Below are 23,294 nucleotides of genomic sequence, written 5' to 3'. Positions count from 1 at the left end.
AATCTTTGTGATAGAAAAGTCCTATGGAACAATAAAATATTCAACTAATCCAAAAGAAAACATTAAAAAAAGATGAAAAGCAAAATAAGGAACAGATAGAACAAATAGAAAACAAATACCAAGATTTAAACCCCATCATATCAATAATCACATTAAACTGTGAATGGCCTACAAACATGACTTAAAGACAGTAATTATCAGATCAGATTTAAAAAATACAAAGTAATACTCAATTCTGTATATTTTTCTGTATATTGTCTATGAAAAGGTTACATTAAAAAAATTACATAAAGAAACTAAGATAAGGATGACATCAGACTTCACATCAGAAACAGTCAACCTAGAAGATAGTAGAGAAACATCCTTAAAGTTCTAAATGAAAAAAAAAATCTATCAACTCAAATCCTTTATCTGGCAAATATATCTTTTAAAAACAAAAGTAAAATAAAGACATTTTTCAAATATACAAAAGCTGAAAGAATTCATCAGTAACACAGCTGAAATACAAGAAATGATACAGAAGAAAAATGCTATCAGATGGAAATTATAATCTACACAAAGTAACAAAGAGCACGAAAAATAGCAACTATATGTTTTTAAAACATTTTTCTTATTAAGTATCTTTAAAGATAATTGACTATATACAGCAATAACATATTGTGGATTTTGTGATATATAGAGAAATAAAATATACAACAATAATGAGTGAAAGGCTGGGGGCGGAAAATGGGAGTATGCTATGGTAAGGGTTTTATATAGTATGTAAAGCAGAATAAAATTACCAGAAGTTAGAATGTGATAAATTAGAGATATTTATTACAATCACCAAAGCAACTACTAAAATAACACAACAAAGACCTCAGATGGACGACCTCAACTTCTACCTTAAGAAACTAGGGCAGTGGCTGGCTGACTCAGTCAGTATAGTGTGAAACTCTATCTCGGGGTTGTGAGTTCAAGTTCCATATGGGGTATAGAGATTACTTTAAAAAAAAATCTTAAAAAAAAAAAAGATAGAAGCTAGAAACAAAAAAAGACAAATACCAGGCTAGAAGAAATGAAATAATAAAAAAAATCAAACTAGAAATTGAATGAATGAGATATAGGAAATCAATGAAAAGATTAATAAAAACAAAAGCTGTCTCTTTAAAAGGATAAATAAAATTGATAAATTGCTAGCTGAACTATTAGGAGAAAGAAAGGGGAACACAGAAATCACCAATATCAGGAATGGTAGAGACATCACTATATATTCTACAGATATTAAAGGAAAATAAGAAAATATTAAGAACATTATGCCAACATATGACAATTTAGATGAAATGGACATATTTCTTTAAAGATGCAAACTAGGGCAGCCCGGGTGGCTCAGCGGTTTAGCGCTGCCTTCAGCCCAGGGTGGATCCTGGAAACACGGGATGGAGTCTCTCTCGTTGGGCTCCTTGCAGGGAGCCTGCTTCCCCCTCTGCCTGTGTCTCTGCCTCTGTGTGTGTGTGTGTGTGTGTGTGTGTGTGTGTGTGTGTGTGTGTGTGTCTTCCATGAATAAATAAATAAAATCTAAAATAAATAGATAAAAATAAAATAAAATCTTAAAAAAAAAATAAAGATGCAAACTACCCAAATTTACTCAAGAATAAATACTAACCTAAATAGCCTATTAAATAAATTGAATTTGTAATTTAAAACTTCCCACAAACAAATAAACAAAAGCTTCAGGATCAAATGGTTTCACTTGAGAATCTAACCAAGAACTTATGAAAAAAATGATATCCGTTCTACACAAACTTTTCCACAGAATTGAATAGGAGGTAATACCTTCCAACTTATTGCATGAGGCCAGAAGTTTTCTGGTATGAAACCAAGACAGATGTTATAACAAAAGAAAACCATAAACCAGTATCCTACATGCACATAGATGCAAAAATTTTAAATAACATTTTAGCAAATCAAATTCAATAATATATTAAAAAGATAACAAAACATGATCAAAAAGGGTTCATTCAAAGAAAATAAGGTTTGGTTTAACATTCAAAAATCAATGTAATTTACCACATTAACAGACTAAAAAGCAAAAATCATATGATCATCTCAACAATTCAGTAAGAGCATTTGACAAAAATTAAATAAGCATATCTGCTAAGAACTCTTAGCGAAGAAGGACTCGGAGGTAACTTCCTCAACTTGAAAACTTACAGTACTATAGAAAACTTACAGTTAATATCATACTTAATGGAGAAAGTTTGAAAGCTTTCTCCTTAAGACTAGGAAAAAGGCAGTGATGCCTTCCTTACCATATCTATTCAGCATTATACTGGAAATTTTAGCCAGTTCAATAAGGCAAGTAAAAGAAATAAAATGTCTCCAAACTGGAAAAGAAAAGTTGCCTCTATTTGCAAACAAAATCCCTCAGAAATTTCAAAAAACAAAAATAACTATTAGAGCCAATTTAACAAGGTTTCAGGTTATAATATTTTATTTGTATACACTAGCAATGAATAATTAAAATTTTGAAATGTTTAAAGCAATACAGTTTAAAAATCCAAAAAAGAATTTTATTCAATACCTCATCAAAATCTATGGGATGCAGCAAAAGTAGTTCTAAGAGAGAAGCTTATAGCAATACAGGTCTATCTCAACAAACAAGAAAAGAACAATTAATAAAATGGCAATAAGTATATACCTATAAATTTATAATTTCTCTAAATGTATATGGACTAAATTCTAAATTGAAACACATGGCACAATTATATGGATAAAAAACAAAACAACAACAAAAATAAGATCAATCTATATGCTGTCTACAAGAGACCCATCTCAGTTGTAAAGCCATATGACCCAGTAATTCTACTTCTGGGTATTTACCCAAAGAAAATAAAAACACTAATTCAAAGAAGTATATATGCACTCTCAAGTTCATTGCAGCATTATTTACAATAGTCAGGATATGGAAATAACACAATTGTCCATTGATGGATGAATGAGTAAAGAATATGTGATATACATATCACATATATATCATATCACATATATATCATATATATGCATATATATATACACATACCATGGAATACTACTCAGCCTTAAAAAAAATAAAATCTTGCCATTTGTAACAACATGGATGGACCTTGAGAGTATTATGCCAAGTGAAATAAGTCAGACACAGAGAGGCAAATATCAAATACCATATGATTTCAGTTATATGTGGAATCTAAAAAATAAAACAAAACAAAACCTATAGATGCAAAACAAATTGGTGGCTGTAAGAGGACAGGAGGGTTATGGGGTGGGCAAAGAGGAGGAGTCAAGAGATACAAACTTCAGGTCATAAATAAATAAGTCCTGGGGATTGTATGTACAGCATGGTGACTATACTTAACAATACTGTATTGCATATTATATACTTTATATGATAATGGGGAAGTCAGACCTACTATGGTGCTCATTTCAGTGCATACAAATATTGAACTATTATATTGAACATCTGAAACTAATACAATATTACATATCAATTATGCCTCAACTTTTAAAAAAGATCTCAAATAAGCAATCTAAGATCAATCTAAGGGGCACCTGGGTGGCTCAGTCAGTTAAGTGTCTGCCTTCATTTCAGGTTATGATCCCAGCATCCTGGGATCTAGTCCCACATTGGGCTCCCTGCTCAGCAGAGAATCTGCTTCTCCCTCTACCTCTGCCCCTCCCCCTGCTCATGCTCACTCTCTTGCTCTTTCTCCCTCTTTCTCTCTCTCTTGCTCTGTCTCTCAAATAAATAAATAAAAATAAAATCTTAAGATCAATCTAAGATTACATATTAAGGGACTAAGGAAAAAAGGAAGCCTAAAACATAGAGTAAAAATAAATGAAATAGAGGCTAGAGAACAATAACAACAAAGCTAAGAGCTGGTTCTGTAAAAAGACAAAACTGACAAACCTTTAGCTAGACTAAGAAAAAAGGTGAATTAAATGAATGAAATTATAAACGAAAGAAGAGACATTACAACTGATACCACAAAAACACAATGAATCACAAGAGACTACTATGAATAATTATATACCAATAATTTGGACAATTTAGAAGAAATAGATAAATTACCAGGGACATACAACTTACCAAGGCTGCATCATGAAGAAACAGGAAATATGAACAGACAAATAACAAGTAAGGATATTGAATTGGTAATAGAGAACTTCCCCAAAACTAAAAGATCAGGACAAGATGGTTTCATTGGGGGCTTCTATCAAATATTTAAAGAATTAATCATCTTTATCAAACTCTTCCAAAAAATTGAAAAGGAAGGAATGCTTCTAAACTCATTTTATGAGGCCAACATTATCCTGATGCCAAAACCAGACAAGGAAACAATAAGGGAAAAAAATTATAGGTCAATATCCCTGATGAGCAAAGATGGAAAAATTCTCAGCAAAATACTAGCAAACAAAAGTCAACAGCATATGAAGAGGATCGTACACCATAATCAAGCAGGATTTATCCTTGAGATGCAGGAATGTTTCAAACATACATAAATCACTAAATTTATACACCACATTAACAAAATGAAGGATAAAATCATATAATCATCTCAATAGATGCAGAAAAAGCATTTGACAAAACTCAACATCCTTTCATGATAAAAAAAATCTCAACAAGTTAGCTATAGAAGGCATGTACATCAACATAGGAAAGGCCATTCATGACAAGCCCACAGCTAACAACATAACGGTAAAAAGTTAAAAGCCCTTTTTAAGACCAGGAAAAATACAAGATGCCCACTCCCACCACTTCCATTCAACATTGTACTAGAAGTCCTAGATATACAATTAGGCAAGAAAAAGAAATAGAAGGCACTTCAAAATGGAAAAGAAGTTAAACTGTTTGCAGATGACGTGATCTTATATATATAAAACCCAAAGACTCCACCAAAAAAAAAAAAAAAGACTGTTACAGATAATTAACAATTTAACAGTTTCAGGACACAAAATCAACAAGTAGAAATCAACTGTGTTTCTGCACACTATTATTATTAATAATTAATTATTAACAAGGCAATCCCATTTATAGAAGCATAAGAACAGTAAAATACTTAGGAATAAATTTGACCAAAGCGGTGAAAAACCCATTCACTGAAAATATTTATATGACATTGACAAAAAGAAATTGAAGAATACCAACAAATGGAAAATATCCCATGCTCATGAATTGAAAGAATAATATTGTTAAACTGTCCATATGACCAAAGGCCATCTATAGATTCAATGCAATCACTACCAAAATTCTAATGTCATGTTTCTCAGAAGTAAAACAAACAAACAAACAAACTATTCTAAAATTTGTATGGAACCACAAAAGTCCACAAATAGCCAAAGCAATCTTTAATAAGAACAAAGCTGGGGGTATCACATTTTCTGATATCAAACTATACTACAAGGCTATGGTAATCAGAACAGTATGGTACTGACATAAAAGCATGCATATAGACCAATGGTACAGAATAAAAAGCCCCAAAATAAACCTGCACATATAAGTCAACTAATCTTTGAAAAGGGCACCAAGAACAAAAAATGCGAAAAGAATAGTCTCATTAATAAAAGCTATTGAGTCAGACACCTGAGCAGCTCAGCAGTTGAGCATCTGCCTTCAGCTCAGGGCATGATCCTGGAGTCCCAGGATGGAGTCCCACATTGGGCTCCCTGCGGGGAGCCTGCTTCTCCCTCTGCCTATATCTCTGCTTCTCTCTTTTTGTGTCTCTCATGAATAAATAAATAAAATCTTTAAAAAAAAAACTTCTTTAAAGAAATAAAAGTAAAATAAAACATGTTGAGAAAACTGGATATTCCATATACAAAAGAATGAAACTGAAACTTTATCTTATACAACTCACAAAAAATAACTCAAAAGGGATTAGAGAGAGTTAGATGTAAGATCTGAAACTATAAAACTCCTAGAAGAAAACACAGAGAAAATTTTCTTTTTTTTTTTTAAGATTTTTATTTATTTATTCATGAGAGACAATAGAGAGAGAGGCAGGCTCCATGCAGGAAACCCGATGTGGGACTCGATCCTGGATCTCCAGGATCCTGCCCCGGGCTGAAGGCGGCGCTAAACCGCTGAGCCACTGGGGCTGCCCCAGAGAAAAATTTCTCGACGTTGGTTGTCACAATGATTTCTTAGGTAAGATGCCAAAAGCAGAGGCAACAAAAGCTAAATAAATAGGTAGAATTATATCAAACTAAAAAGCTTCTTTATAGCAAAGGAAACAATCAATAAATTTAAAAGACAACTTATTAAATGGTAAAAATATTTATTTTATATACATAAATAGCAAAACAAAAAAATACAATTAAAAATGACCAAATCAGCTGAATAGACATTTTTCCAAGGAAGACATATAAATGACCAGAGGCACATTAAAAAGATGCTCACCATCATTAATTATCATGGAAATGAAAACCAAACATCAATACAATATCATATCACATCTGTTAGAATAACTATTATCAAAAAATAAGAGATAACAAATATCAGCAAGGAGGCAGAGAAAAGGGAACCACTGTACCCTGTTGTTTGAAATATAAATTCCCATTATGGAAAATGCTATGGAGTTTCCTCCAAAAATTAAAAATAGAATTACCATATGATTCAGCAATCCCACTCTTGAAAACCTGCTCAAAGGAAATAGAAGCACTATATTGAAGAGACATATATACTGTCATGTTCATTGCAGCATATTCACAGTAGCCAAAAATATGCAAATGACCTAAGTGTTACTAAATGAATTGATAAAAATGTTATATATATGTATATGTACACACACATATATAGGTATATATACACATATAATGAATACATAATGGAATATTACTCAACCATTAAAAAAGAATGAGTTCTTGCTATTTGAGAAAACATGGATAAACTTAGAAGGCATTACGTTAAGTGAAATAAACTAGACAGAGAAAGACAAATGCTGTATGGTATCACTTATATGTGGAATCTTGAAAAAAGAAAAACTGATTTCATAGAAACAGGGTTGTGGTTGCCAGGGACTATGGTGAGGGAAATGTAGGAACCATAGGTCAAAGATATAAACTTCCAATTATAAGATGAGTAAGTTCAGAGAATCTAGTATACAACATGGTTATTATAGTTAATAATATGGTATTGTGTACATGAAATTTGCTGAGAGTAGATTTTATGGGATTTCATTTTTTCTTTCAACAAAAGGGAGAGTTAATTATGGGAAACAATGTATATGTTAATTATCTTGATATTAGTAATCATTTCATAATGTATATGTATATCAAGTCATCACATTATACACTTTAAATATATACACTTACATTTGTGAATAATTTCTCCATGAAACTGGACAAAAAATAAAAATCCAATGTAAAATAATGTACATATATTTTAAAATGTATATTTGTGTGTATATGCAAACTATTTCTAAGGAATGCACAAGAAAATAGGTAACAATTTCATCCAGAGAAGAGAAATGACTGGCTCTATGACAAACAGAAAAGAGACTTCCTTTATGCTACATACACATTTTGTGCCCTTTGAACCGAATTCTTTATACATATATTACCTGGATTTAAAATCATTTAAAAAATTAGAAGTCAGACTTGCACTCAATTACCAGACCCACTGAGTACAGGGCCAAATTAACATTTTTTAAGATAAAATTAACTTTTTTAAAGATTTTATTTCTTAAAAAAAATAAAAATTAAAAATTAAAAAAATAATAAAAAAAAGATTTTATTTCTTTATTTGACAGAGAGAGTGCACAAGCAGGGGAGTGGCAGGCAGAGGGAGAAGAAGAAGCAGGCTCCCTGCTGAGCAGGGAGACCCATGCAGGGCTCAGAGATCCTAGGACCTTGGGATCATGACCTGGGCCAAAGGCCCAACCAACCAGGAGCCCCTAAAATTAATTTTTTATAAAGTTTTCCTTTTGACACCAGAAAAAGTAAACAGTTAAAGGTAAGAAATCCATGACTTATCAGTAGCCCCAATAAAAAAAAAAAAAAAAGATGTGAAGATTTGGGCTGTCAGTTTAATATTTATAAACAGAATCATGTGGCTGCCAAGAAAAAGACCCATGTTCAGTGTTCAACATTTATTAAGAATCTACTGTGTGTAATGAAAGCACGAAAATGAAAAAGATAACAATCCTGTTCTGAAGGAGGTAATAGAGGAAACTATAGGGTAGAGGTATATTACCATATAATAAATGGCTGAGTAATATTCCATTTATATATTTACCACATCTTTAACCATTCATCTTGCTGTTTGCAATGACGTGGATGGAACTAGAGGGTATTATGCTAAGCAAAATAATTTAGAGAAAGAAATACCATAAGATTTAATTCATGTGTGGAATTTAAGAAACAAAACAGATGAACACAGGGGAAGAGAGGGAAAATTAGAAGAAATCAGAAAGGGAGACAAACCATAAAAGACTTTTAATCATAGGAAACAAACTGAGGGGTGCTCAAGGGGAGGTGGAGTAGGAGATGGGGTAACTACGTGATGGGCAGTGAGGAGGGCACATGATGGAATGAGCATTGGATGTTATATGCAACTGATGAGTCACTAAGTTCTACCTCTGAAACTGATAATACACTATATTAATTAATTGTTTTTCAATAAAAATAAAATAAGCTAAATACATTTCATTCTCAAAAAAAAAAAACTATATAATTAAATAGAATGTACTAAGAGCGAAGGCAGGAACATGCAGAGTCTGGGGGAGGCAGAGAAGACAGCACCCAGAGATGTTCAGGGACAATCTCACTCAAAACTTTCAGCTGCATTGCTAGTAGTGCAATTTGTTAAACAGGGAGCTGATACCTTATCTCTCTATGCTCACCACAGCACACCTGCAATACAGTGGTCCATCTTTAGTTCCACTGAGAGACTGGAGAAACAAGACAAGATGACAATGAGACTTGGAATTTTTCATTCAAGAAATGATGAAAAGGGAGCACCTGCGTGGTTCAGTGGTTGAGCATCTACCTTTGGCTCAGGGTGTGATCCCAGGGTCCTGGGATCGAGTCCTGTATCGGGCTCCCCACAGGGAGCCTGCTTCTTCCTCTGCCTATGTCTCTACCTCTCTCTCTGTGGCTCTCATGAATAAATAAATAAAATCTTTAAAAAAAAATGAAAGGAATTAGAGATAATTGGCCTGGAAAAAAAATCTCAGGAATTAAATCCCTTTAACTTTTCTCAAGTGCCATCACAGAAGAGAAAGAATAGCATTTCTTTCTTCAAGAAACAAGTCCCAATAGGTGGATGCTACAGCAAAGTATCTAAACCAGGTCAATTAAAAATTATATACTTCACCCATGAGACACCAGAGATGACTTGTGTTGCCACTGAAAAATGGAAAGGCTGTGAGGTGATTTTTTAGATGATTCCTGAGGCTAAGCCCAATTGTAGGATTCTAGAACCTCATCATAATGTTGCATAAATTTACATTAAAACCACCTCATTTTCATTGTGCACATTTTTGCATGCATTATTCCACATGAATTTCACAATAACCTTGTGAGAAAGGCCAGACCGGGGTTATCATCCCTTGTCCCACTGGAGAAGCTTAGAGAAAATCCAATAGCTAATATGCCCCTAACCCAGGTTTCCTGATTCCAAGCCAAAGTTATTTGTGTCTTATTTTTTTAAACTTTTTAAAACATTTTTACTTATTCATTTTTTTAAGTAATCTCTACACCTAATGTGGGGCTCAAACTCACAACCTCCAGCTCAAGGGTTTCATGCTCTTCCAACTGAGCCACTCAGGCATTCCAAAGCCATTTTGAAATTTGTCAATAATTCTCTAATCTCTCCTGCTGGATAGCAATCCTTGGCAAAGTTGTTACCCAAATGAGAAAAAATAAGTTGATGACATGACTTCTGCATTAGTTAAATTGACTAAATTTAAAGCACTGTTCTTCATCCATACATTAGACTTTTCTTAACTTTTGGTGTTAAAATGTACTCTCATTTATTAAATGATAAAAGTATTTGTTTCATGTCCATAATTAACAAAATCAAACCTTGACCATCGATACAGTTTCCCCAAAAAAATTTCTGGAGATTTTGCTAGTCTGTGCAATCCCATATCTGGAGACTATCAAAAGAGAGATATTAATAAGGTAGAATTTGTGGGACTGGCTACAGCATTTGAGAAATGTATTATTAAGTAAAGAAAATACAGTAGATGGAAGTTCTAGCCTTGGAGAAGTGCCGGCTATTTCAGAAGCTATCAAACAAAACTCCAAATACAATTCGGCATACACACCCCCACCCTACCCAGTGGGTCTTGGAGACAATTACCTGAAGCAATGATGTATCTGAAATCTGCACCAACTGAAACATCCTGGGTGAATTTCCAAAGTGGCCTGAAATAACCCTGAATAACCCATATAGAAGTTAAAAAGCAAAGAAATTCTGTGAGAACAAGCCACAGGGCAGATATCAACAGTCAAAACTAGTTGCTATTTATACACAAGACATTGTGTCCCACTGGATACTCATGTACCCTAAAGACATTTAAGGCACTTAAAAAGTAGTTAAGCCAAAGTGAGCCATCATGTGCTATCATAGCCATGTGTGGATGTTATAAAGCTGAAATCACTGGCAATTCCATTTTTACCCAGTTTTAATTTGCTTGAGGTATAATCTGGCAGTGTGTGAAACCAATTGATTCCTCTATATTCTTTCTGATTTTAAGCCACAAATCTCTAGAGAAACACTGCATTTATTTCCCCCACTTTACCTACAAAACAAACGACCAGAGCACAACTTATTTTAACAATGTGGATTACAGAATGATTAAGTCAATCACCGCAACGAGAGGTGATCCGCAGGACTGCTGAAATGAGTAGCTCCAGAGTGCCCCCCACATTTGGGCACCGGGAGACCAAAGTGCAGGCGTCGTTAAACCTGGAGGCGCTGGCCACAGGCAAAACCAGAGCCTTACCTCTGCACTCCATTCACAAAACTGAACTAATGGTAATTAATTCATGATTAGTTCATTTCAGCTAATATATGAGCCTAAGCTTTTGCTGAGTGATGTAATATTTCAAAAGTAGGACTGTGCAATGGAATTTATTGGACTTCCTGAAATCACCAAGGTAATTGTTTTTGCTGTTCACATATTAGGCACAGTCTCAAGGGGGAAAGCTGATTCTTCTCATATAATACTCTTTCCCCCCAAAGTTTGAAAGTCTGTCATCTTTCTCAATATATTCACTTCGTTAAATAGTTTACAGCTTGCAAGAGGGTCACAAAGTCTGAGTAACAAAATGACTGTCCTGACAGATTTAAACAATAAAACCACCAGATTGTTACATAAATGTTTTTCTCAGAGGCTGTTTCTGAAACACATACTAAATGCAAATATTGAAACACCTGCGTGCCAAGCACAATTCTTTTAGCAGATGTTAATCCCTGTGCATTTAACCAATGGATTTAGATCACATAAATGTAACTTACCCCCTTCAGACTATCTTGGAGAGCTACCAATTACTTTATTTCAATCTGACAAAGAAACTATTACTCCCTACATTATAATTTCTGTTTTATACTTTATAATGGGAATATCTAAAAAGCAAGCGAAAAATACAGAAAGCCAAGTTGGAACTCCAGACAAAGTACCTCACAGGTAATTCTGTAAGCTGTCTATTTTAGCATGGGAAATTTACAAAGATTGATAAGGTGACAAAATTTACGTGTTTTTTTTCCCCCCATGACTCTGGAGATTGAAATTCTCAATTCAACCAATCACTAATCAGGACAACCCACCAAAAAGCAGTCATCTTCATTCCCTCCATTCCTGAGATCTGGTGGGTGCCTTCGCTCACAGTTAAAACCTTCACAGGTCCCTTGGGTAATTTCCTGCGTGGGGATGCCTCTAAGAGATAGTTGTTTTTTCAATAGTCTGTTTTTAGAGCAGTTTTAGTTCACAGCAAAACTGAACGGAAGATAGAGATCTCCAATCTACTCTCTGACCCCACACATGCAGGCCCCATTATCAACATAACCCCCCCAACCCTGCTGTATTTCTTACAACTAATGAACCCACACTGACACATCATGATCCTCAGAGTTTACATAAGGATTCACACCCATAAAGTACATAGTTTACATTAGGATTCACGCTTGGTGTTGTGCATTCGATGGCTTTGAATAAAAGTGTGATTTCATATATCCACCAAATTTACCATGCAGAATATTTCAGTGCCCTAAAGATACCGTGTTCTACCCATTTGTCCCCTCCCATCCTTTTCCTGGACTTTTTAATTCTTCCTTAATCATCTCCCCACTTTTCCAGCCTTGAATCATTGTTATGAGTCAATTATTTAGTAATCATGAAAATTATCATTCCCCGGCCCAAATGTATGTGCCAGACCCCACACAATTGACATACATTATCTCATTTAATGCTCAAATATGCCAAGAAGTGGGTTTTATTTTCCACATTTACTGATAAGATAATTCCACAAACACATGTAATTTAACCTGACTCACTTATTGACTAAATCGTAGAGTCCTTATTCACAGCTTCAAAGCCTATGCTTTCCACTGGACTATAATCCTTCTCACACATCTACGTGTTCTGTAGAAGAGCCTTTTATTTCCATTTTTTTTAATTTTTATTTATTCATTTGGCAGAGCATGAGCGGCAGGCAGAGGGAGAGGGAGAAGCAGGCTCCCCTTGGAGCAGGGAGCCCAACATAGGACTTGATCCCAAGACCCAGCAATCATAAAATCATGACCTGAGCTGAAGGCAGAGGCTTAACCAACTGAGCCACCCAGGTGTTCCTTTAATATCCATTTTTAAAACATATTTTGTTGGTGTTTGTTTTTTCTTTTTTCTTTTCTTTTCTTTTTTTTTTTTTTTTTTTTTTTTTGGAGAGAGAGTTATGCAGAAAAAAGAAAACTATTCACTTAGGTTGCCAAATTATTTCAAATATACACGCTGGTCTCATTCTCTGCTTCTGTGCCAGAAGTCAGGCTGCCAAGCTCAGGGCAGATATCTAGTTAGTTTTCAATAAATATGGACTTGTTCCTCATTAATTAGTATCTATATAGATTATGCTATGTCAGAATTTTCCTTTCTATCTCTGCCACCTGTCTTTTGCACATTGCATGGTTCTATTTATTCAAGAAGCTTTTGGATAAAAACAGAGCCGGACTTGCCTAAGAGTCTCTACCATCCCTTGTGTTGAATCAGAGATAAATCAACACAATTCACTAACACACCAAGATTAAACTCCAGTAAAATCAAGCCAAGAGCTGGCTGTAGAATCCTGACATGCTACAGTTATGAAGTCATAAAAACTTTCAGACTCTTAGTTAGGAATTCTGTTTCTTTGGTCACTAAAAAATGACAGATGGGAAATTATGGACAATTATTTATCATTTTGTTACCATAGACAACCTTTCTAATTTGGCCTTTTCTCATATTCCTATATATTATCTAAACCTATCTATAATATTGAGTACTATAGTGGGTAAAAAATAAGCCCCAATAGTTTCTGCCCTCAAAGACCTTAGAAAAAACTGTTGACTTATATGAAAACACTAGAAACAGAGAAGATTGTTTGAGAAGATTAATTTAAAAATCCTGGTAGGGATCATAATTATAATGGAAGTTCCCAGAGAGTTCTGAGAGAGAGAACATTTCACTGAAATGTAGGAACCAAGATTAAAATGTTGATTTTCAGAAATGGAGTGTATTTTAAAAGATATAAAAGAGTGAAGGTAGTAATGAGAAACCATTCTTCCTGGATCCGTCACGTTTCTGAGTTTCTTATAAGTAGATGCACTGTCATTGCCCCAAACTATCTTTTCAAGGATGTTTCTGTGGCCAACCACCTTGGAAGATAGAGATAACGTCTTTCTCCAGGGCAAAGAAGAAGCAGGCATTCTTGTTGCCCATTTTAAAAAAATAAAATATTCAGGTTCCTAAAGGTCAGGGATCCTCTCTTTTTTTAAAGATTTGATTTATTCATGAGAGACACAGAGAAGCAGAAAGATCGGCAGAAGGAGAAGCACGCTCCCGATGGGGAGCCTGATGCAGGACTGGATCCCAGAACCCCAGGATCACGCCCTAAGCCAAAGACAGATATTCAACCACCGAGCCACCCAGACGTTCCAGGGATCCCCTCTTGCAAGACAACCCATCAAGCCTGCAGGTATCACGTAGTCTTTTTGTGCCCCTGCAGGAAGTGGAGCTCAGGGCCCAAGGCTAATGCTTTGTCTACCGCTGTTTGCTATAGTCTTAAAACTGTGGCCATTAACTTGTTAGCTTGTGAGCAGGGTAAAATATCATACCCTTTGCAATTTCTACCAGGCATATTTGAGGCAGACTGACTAAAGACTAGAAACAGGAATATTGGGGATCCCTGGGTGGCGCAGCAGTTTGGCGCCTGCCTTTGGCCCAGGGCGCGATCCTGGAGACCCGGGATCAAATCCCACGTCGGGCTCTCGGTGCATGGAGCCTGCTTCTCCCTCTGCCTATGTCTCTGCCTCTCTCTCTCTCTGTGACTATCATAAATAAATAAAAATGTTTAAAAAAAAAAGATTTAAAAAGAAACAGGAATATGCAGGAGGAAATACAGAGAAAGATATGAGTATTTCTAGATTATTCTATACAGCAACTAGAGTAGGTTCTTATAACTGAACTCCGAATGAACAAGCCAGATTGTGTCAAGTGAGCTAATTATAGCCCAGGCTTAAATTGAATACACTGTTAAAAAAAAAAAAAAAAGTTTAAAAAAATTGACATTGTGAGAGAAATTTTTTTCTTCTAGGTGACATTTGAGGTAATGAAATAATACATTTAGTTATGATCTATAGCAGGAAAAAAAACCAATTCACTTCCCTAAAAATGAACAACACATCAAGATGGGACTTAGGAAAGCTCTGCCCCATGTGATTTTTTATGCTTTAAATAATGGGGGAGGGAGGAAGTCACTGCAATATTGGCATAGTTTCTTTTCAGTGAATTAAATTTAGACTTTATCAATTATGTTTCCCTTTCCATGTTAGTCACAGGACGTTCAGAGCCAAATTGAACTTGGCTTTACTCACATGGGTGTGAATGGTTCTATTCTAATTCTCCCCAGCTTTGACCTTCACATTATATTTCCTCTGGTCTTTCTATTCATGCATACTTTTAATCTTATTTTATATATACACATACATCACTCAAATCTTCTCTGGAATGAGGTAGACTATTAATTAGTCAATTATAATTCATTGATTATTGAAATAATTAAGCAGGCTTTGCAGAATCTCTTAACTGCTTGCCCAAAACCTCCCCTCCTTTCCTCCTTATCCTTCCAAAAGCAGAAGTGGAAATTTTAGTCACATATACATTGAACAGGTAATGTGACTACACTCTTCAACTTCTAGATGCTGCATAATAATTGTCTGCTCATCCAGCAGACAAATCTAGGAGCTGGGAGAAGGAGAAAAGAAGTCAGCATGAAAAACATGGGTTCTTCCCCAAAAGTCCTAAAATTTCACAGGATCATGAAGAGAGAGGGTGCGATCCAGATTGTGTCTAGATACCATAATGATTGGCTCTACATAAAAGTGTACAAAGAATGTGCTTGTAGATTACGTGACATATCCGGGCTGATGGCCTCATATCAGTAACAAGTCCTGCTAAATTGTACTTTTCACCTTCAAGTCTGTTTACAAGCATTATTTATTGACAGAAAATACCACATGATTTAATTAAATTGAAATAATTCAGGACAGGGAATAGTGCCTAGACAATTGGAAGATGCTTTCCAAATGTTCTTCCAATGGAAGTATGTGGAATCCGTAAAATAACAATAATTATTTCAGCACCATAAATCAAGCTAAAATATTTGTTTCCAAAAATGTCCAGTAGAATGAACACCTTCCAGATCTAAGTCATCTCAACATAATACAGCTGTCTAGAAGAACAGTGGAATTTCTCTGTTTTTCTTTTTTTAATGAGAAAGCACCTTTTGAGGCATGGGTGATAGGTGAGATTTACAACATCATATTTAAGAATCTAGGGAAAGGATAAATAAGAGAAAGATAACTATAATGCTTTGAAGAAATGATTTTTAATTTCACTTAAAAGGATCTTCTCAAAAACGCACATAAGTATGCAAATGTAAGGGATGCAGGGTTGAAGCATGCAGGAAATAACAGGATAGGAAAGAACATTTTTTTATATATTTATATTTATTATATAGAGGTTTTACTTATTTATTTATGAGAGAGAGAGAGAGCACAAGCCGGGAGGGAGGCAGAGGGAGAGCTAGAAGCAGACTCCCCCACAGAGCTCAGGGCTCCAGGTGGAGCTTGATAGGCAGGGCTCCATCCTAGAACCCTGAGATCATGACCTGAGCCAAACTCAGATGCCTAACCAACTGAGCAACCCAGACTCTCTGGAAAGAATGGTGTTTTCAACCAGAGTTACAGGCCACAAAACAGACAAGAAGAGAGGATCTACTTAAATCTTTCTCCATAACCTATAACGTAGATCACACCTCTCTAGAGCAGTGCTACACTGCAGAGGTTAAAGCCAGACTTCAGGATCACACAGATTACCTGGCTCAGTCAAACACCATCACATCCTGTTTGTGTCCTTGAGAAGTGACTTAAAGCTCCGTTTCTTCGTCAGCAAAACAGACATAAGAAGGCTGCTATGAAGAATAAGTGACATAATGCCTGGGAAGCACAGAGAACAGTGCCTGGCACACATAACACTCCATAAAGCAATTTGTTTTTATTATTGCTTTTTGATCGAATGGTAGAATTTACTCAACTGTGCACAGCCAGATGCATTCTCTATTTCTGATTTAACTCTATATATTTAAGCTTGTATTATAGGCAGAAGTTTACTCTTTTCCACAGTGCCTAAATTAATCTGATTATAACATGTTTGCAGAGACACCTAACTTTTTCAGACCACTAAGAGTTGTATTTAATGCTAAAAAGGTCACATGTCCTTTTATTACCCAACAAATATTGGAAGGCTTGATTTGACACCTTGTCTCTATTATACCAACCTCATTAATTTAAAAAATAATAAATCTTCCAAGTTAGCCTTCCTGGAGATTCTCAAATGCAAATAACACGTTCGGATAACTTCTCAAATGTTAAGCACAGTTCTTAATTTTGATATTTATCACACATCTCAATGAGCATCTCAATACAATTTATCCTGATGAGTCAGAAATAAAATACATTAAATGCAGAGGTGCTGTCTGTGTTTTAAGAAAGTCCAAAGACTAAGTCTTTCTTTTTTTAATAAAATCTGACTGGGTAACCAAATAAACTACAGTATTAATGCTACCCAATATTCCATTATGAAGTAGTTAAGGCTTTAAGAGATAATTTCATTAAAACTAATCCCTGCAATTGGGTTAACTTACATACAACAAATTTCAATCATATGCTAAAAGACACATATAAAACAGATAAATTAGAGTGTAATTTGTATTATAAAAAGCTGTGTTGCTTACAGAATAACATTTAATCTTAAAAACTGTAAAAGAATTGAGAATAGGGGCAAGAGTCACTATTACTTTTTTTCTTAGATTTTATTTGAGAGCAAAAGAGAGAGAGAGCACACACAAGCACAGAAGGAGAAGGAGAAGCAGACTCCCTGCTCAGCAGAGAGCCCAACACGGGGCTGGATCACAGAACCCTGAAATCATGACCTGAACAGAAGGCAGATGTTTAACCCACTGAACCACCCAGGTGCCCCTTGAGTTACTATTACTTGAAAAACAATCCAAAATTAAAAAAAAAAAAAAACAGTTCTGAATTTTGATATATCAATGAGGACATGTGGATTTACTTCAAAAATGTATATTTATAAACAATGTAACAAGACTGAAAATTGCACAAATTGAGAAAACTGTGTGATTACTTATCAACTGATTAAGAACTGAATAGCCGTTCTGTGGATCCTCAACACCTTTGCCTTCTCCTCCTCTATGTGGGTCCCTGCCTTTTGGCTGGCTTTGCCAACTTGAATAGGTTATGATTTAATGTTAGAGCTCCACAAAGGATCTGTGGCTTTTCCATACAGGGCCAGACAGTATAGATGATACCCATAGACAGCACATAAAAAAGTGTGTGTGGCTGTGTCTCGATACAACTTTACAAAATCAAGTGGCAGGACAGATTTGCTGACAACCCCTGCCATCTTATTTCTGCAGAGAAAACTCTCTTCTTACCACCTGACTTAAAGAAGAAAAAGGGAGTATATGCACTTGTTGACCACCCGACCCAAACGTTCTTTCAAATATCTGATATTCAAGATGAAGAATCGAGAAACAAATGTGATTGCCCACCTCAACTGTAAAAGTTGCCCTTAACCTAACAATAAGTCTTACTGCTCAAAGATGTCTTTTCATTGCATGTATAGATCACACAAAGCTAAATTTAAAAAGCTATTTCAATAAATAAATGCATACATACATACATACATACAATTTCTGCAACATTTCCTCAACGAGAATATTTCTTGAAAGTTTCCAAATTTTTCACTTTCTAACACAAGTGACTCTTTTCCAAAACATGAGGACAGCAGAAATTACTAAACTCACCCTGAATATATTACTCTCTTCAGCTAGGAAAAGACAAAACTCAAAGAGTGAATATTGTGCTACATAAAAAGAAAACACCCTGGGTAAATGTTTTTGCATAAGTTGTTCTAACTAAATTCTAGATTGGAACTAAAGTATTCTAAGAAAAGTAACATAAGATAGCTGTAATCCTTTATTTTTATATACTCATTCATTTATTACACATACACACACACACACACGCACACAACACACTATGTGCCAGTACCATTCAGGCACCAGGAATACAATAATGTGAAAACAGACAAAAAAAAGCACAGAACTGGGAATCCCTGGGTGGTGCAGCGGTTTGGCGCCTGCCTTTGGCCCAGGGCGCGATCCTGGAGACCTGGGATCCAGTCCCACACCGGGCTCCCGGAGCATGGAGCCTGCTTCTCCCTCTGCCTGTGTCTCTGCCTCTCTCTCTCTCTCTCTCTCTCTGTGTGTGACTATCATAAATAAATAAATTAAAAAAAAAAAAAGCACAAAGCTTATAGGGCACCTGAGTGCTCAGTCAGTTAAGTGTCTGCCTTCAGCTGGGATCATGTCCCAGGGTCCCGGAATCGAGTCCTGCATTGGGCTCCCTGCTCAGTGGGGAGTCTGCTTCCCCCTTTCCCTCTGCTCATGCTCTCTCTCTCTCTCACTTGCTCATGCTCTCAAATAAATAAAGTCTTTTTCTTTTAAGTGTGCAGAGCTTATATTCTAGCAGAGGAAGACAAAGGATAAGCAAAGGAAAAATGTAAAATATATAATGTATTCAATCATCATAAGTACTATAAAGAAGAATAAAGAAGGGGGAAATGTGGGAAATACAGAGTCTGGGAGTTGCAATTTCATATAAAGCAGCCAGCCAGGGAAATCATTATCAAGAATGTAATATTATGGTGGTGGTGAGGGAATGAGCCAGATATGGGGGAAGAGTGGACCAGCAGAGGGAACGGTAAGTGCAAATGCTCGGAGATGAGAGAGTGCCTAGAGAACAGGTGTGTTGGAGAAACAGAAAGGAGGCCAGTGTGCCACACATATAACACGCAAGGGGAACAGTAGGACATTGAGTAAGAGAGATGGAGAAGGGGACAGAGGAGGGCAGGGAGGGAAAGTAGGCAGACTATGAAAGAGTTTTAACGGAGGAATGATGAGGGCTTTTTAAAGATTTTATTTATTTATTCATGAAAGACACACAGAGAGAGGCAGAGACACAGACAGAGGGAGAAGCAGGTTCCCTGTGGGGAGCCTGATGCAGGTCTCAATCCCAGGACCCCAGGATCATGACCTGAGCCGCAGGCAGACACTCAACCACTGAGCCACTCAGTTGCCTCAAGAAATGACATTTTAATAAATTATTCCACCTGCTGCATTGAGAATGGACTGAAGGAGAGTCAAGGATGGACATGGGGAAAGCAGTTAGGAAAATATTAAAGTAACTAGGGGAGATATATAGTGGCTTGGGCCAAGATAGTAGCAATAGAGACATTTCTATTTATTCCCCTGAATGAATCGGTCCTAGAGGAGACCTGGAAGGAACAGGAAGATAGCTTACAACACAAACCTCACTGCAAGTCAGCAGCCTTCCCTTTGTGAGGGATCCAAGCACGGCTTTAGGGGTGTTTAAGAGAATGGAGTCTGAAAGCCATACACAGCCTTTCATAGGGTTTGCTCTGGACTATCAGAAATTCTAGATAGATAATATTAAAACTGTCTATAAAAGGAAAAACTGGAGAGGAAAAGAAAATTATCAGTTTCTGGACAGAAATGCAGACTCCAACATCTACAGTTCAATCTGCCCATGCTCATGAGAACTTGACTTCTTCACTGCCTGTTCTGGTTAATTACAGGGCTGATGAGTTTTGTATGGATTTTCTATGCAGCAGAAGGTTGATTTTGGAAGTTGACAGTGGGCGAGGGATGGGAAAATCTCCATTCTGTAGAACACATGGGAAAATGATCACATAGTGTTTTGCTCACAGTAGGTACTTGAATATTTAATAAGTGATTAATTGGTGTTCTCATATGCCCCTGTACTTGGACCTTCATGGACAGATCATCTACATTCTCTGGAACCTGGGCATTTCTGGAATTCTATTATTCAACTATAGTAATGAAGAGAAATATCTTTCTGAGATGAAATACTCATTCTCCAGTTGGCAAATGGTGGTTGCTGTCAGGCTTTCTGTTGACAGAAGCAGAGCTAAATGTAGGTAACCTGAGGTAGTTCTCTATTTCTTCATAGGGGAACATGTGGTACAGAAAGAGAGGAAGACTGAGCCCAGGGGCAAATGATATCATATGCTATGTGGGGCTTAGTGCTAAAGAAGCAGAGACTGATTCAGATAGGTGGGTGACATGGCCATGATTCTAGAATCACGATAGAGGATGGTAGTGGTAGAGGATGGACCAACCAAATGTACTAGCAGTTTCCTGGTGTGCCGGCACCCTGCACCCCTATCCTCTGTAAATACCCTTCCTCAAAAAAACAAAACAAAACAAAACAAAACAAAACACCCTTCCTCAGTTAGAAATGGCCTCCTCATTAACGCCCCCTAGGCAGCCAGTCAATTCCTCTTTTGTGCTCTCTGGGACATGGTACAAAAATTATTGTTGTTTTAAAGACAGTTCTTTAAAAGCAGGGACAGAGTCTTGTTATATCTTGAATTGAGAATGCCTGACACCGAGCCTTACATACTAGGTAGTCAAAAAGTGCTTGTCACTACACATGCACACGGTGATGAAGGAGGTAAAAGTTTGCCTTTCCACTTCCTTTCTCTGTAGCTCATATACCTGGTATTGCCTCTCGCTCTGTCCTCAGTTGCCAGTGGGATGCCAGAGGTCTTCATTTAAATGTCCCACTGAAGCCCATCCTCCAAACATCTCAAGGTCTAGAACTGTTCCTTTCCTCTGTTCCTCAACACCTGCTCATTACTTCTCTAGTCCTAAAAGCGATTACTGGCTATACTCATTCATGTCGGATGGTAAATGACATGATTTTCCTTTTGTGAGGTAACTCCTAAAATTCCAAGGAAAGAATAACTAATGGTTGGGGCACCTGGGTGGCTCAGTTGTTGAGCATCTGCCTTTGGCTCAGGGCATGATCCTGGGGTCCTGGGATGAAGTCTTGCATCAGGCTCCCTGCAGGGAGCCTGCTTCTCCCTCTGCCTATGTCTCTGCCTCTCTCTGTGAATAAATAAATAAGATCTTTAAAAAAAAATAATAGCTAATGGTTGAATTTCAGACTCTGTGATTGTAGGGAGGTATTTGTCTGTTGTGATGTACAGCCAGGGATCCCTAAAATCCCATCCTGTGGGTAGCTATGGACACCATCTACATATAGACATATAAGAATGGTAAAAAATAATTTTCAGTTTACAGAAGCATGATAATTCAGCATTCCTTCAGCACATGTATTTCTAAAAGGTCAATACAAGATTTTTCTTTTCAAAATGAGTATAAGTGCATTGATTTTTTTGTGATGAAATGATATTATCCACTCTCAAAGGAAAACAATCAACAGCACACATGAACATGGATATATCTCAGAAATATTAGGAGTCCAAAAAAGAAAAAGAAAATTACAGAGGAATATATCCAGTATGGCTCCATTTATTTAAAATTCAAAGCAATGAAAATAAACACTATATGACTTATGGATACATTAGTAGGTGGCTAAACCATACAGAAAAGCAAAAAAAAATGATTAGCTCAAAATTCAGGCAAGTAATTGCCTCTATGAAAGAGGCAGGGGCAGAAGGAAGGCTAAGATAAAGCAATGTCCTATTTTTTAGCTGGACAGTGGGTATTAATTATATAATCCTTTTTTAAACTGTGCATATGTCCTCTTTCAAATGTTTGGCATATTTCATAACAACAAAAGAAAGCCAAGCACTATAAAAAAAACTGTACAGAGAAAATAATAATCACCTAAAACCCACCACCCAGAATTAAATATTAACAACCTTCCTGATATCTTTCTTTTTTATACACATGCACACACACACACACACACACACACTCAATCGTACGTGTATATAAGATAATATACCATAAATACTGTTTGTAGCCTGCTCCTATTTTTTTTTAAGATTTCCTTATTTCTTTTAGATAGAAAGAGGGAGAGAGCACCAGCAGGAGGAGCAGAGGGGGAGAATCCCAAGGAGTCTGTACACGGAGCAGGGAACCCGGCCGAGGCTCAATCTCACAACCCTGAGATCACAAGCTGAGCTGAAACTGAGACAGATGCTTAACTGGCTGAGCCACTGGGGTACCCCTGCTGCCTGGTCTTTATTCAACAATACACAATATGCATTGTTGTAGAATGAACTCCATGACATATAACTGAGTGAGAGAAAACACTGTGAGCGTACTAAGAACTCACACTAAAAGGAATGTTCTCACCAAATGTGATTAAATGTATTTCCCTCAGATCCCCAGAATTCACATGACAAGAGAATTTTATACGTTCCCAAAACAAATGTCCAGAGAATGCCACCCAAAACTGACCTTTCCTACAAAAGTAAACTTAGCTATACAACATCTCTTGAATCCACAGTCAGAGCCAGACTTTCTCACTTGTAAGCTAAATACTTCTTTACTATGGAACAAAGTGCCAAAAACGATATTCATCATTTTCAACACAGAAAAAAATAACCATATTACATCAGAGCTCATAAAATATTGAAAAT

At 36.2% G+C, this 23,294-nt stretch overlaps 1 protein-coding gene across 10 annotated transcripts in view; it reads right to left on the bottom strand.

The window, feature by feature from the left end:
- LOC144295918 (uncharacterized) overlaps nt 1-21,785 on the bottom strand; it is a 247,121-nt gene extending 225,336 nt beyond the window's left edge. For 5 of the 10 annotated variants that reach the window (XR_013363055.1, XR_013363054.1, XR_013363057.1 and 2 more), the window contains exons 1-2: nt 10,325-21,785; nt 8,843-8,909 (exon numbers count right to left, since the gene is read on the bottom strand). Coding sequence is in view for 4 of the 10 variants with exons in the window: in XM_077868582.1 (XP_077724708.1) it covers nt 10,325-10,413 (89 nt within the window). In the remaining 6 variants the exon portion in view is untranslated. Of the gene's footprint in view, nt 1-5,295; nt 8,910-10,324 lie in introns of those variants that run through there. The other 5 variants (XM_077868582.1, XM_077868583.1, XM_077868585.1 and 2 more) reach the window with 2 other exon arrangements.
- Nucleotides 21,786-23,294: the final 1,509 nt, after the last annotated feature.

This window comes from Canis aureus, chromosome 24 (assembly GCF_053574225.1).
Source record: "Canis aureus isolate CA01 chromosome 24, VMU_Caureus_v.1.0, whole genome shotgun sequence".
NCBI lineage: Eukaryota > Metazoa > Chordata > Mammalia > Carnivora > Canidae > Canis > Canis aureus.
The sequence above is the reverse complement of the archived record's forward strand: the minus strand, read 5'-3'. Positions and strand labels throughout refer to the sequence as shown.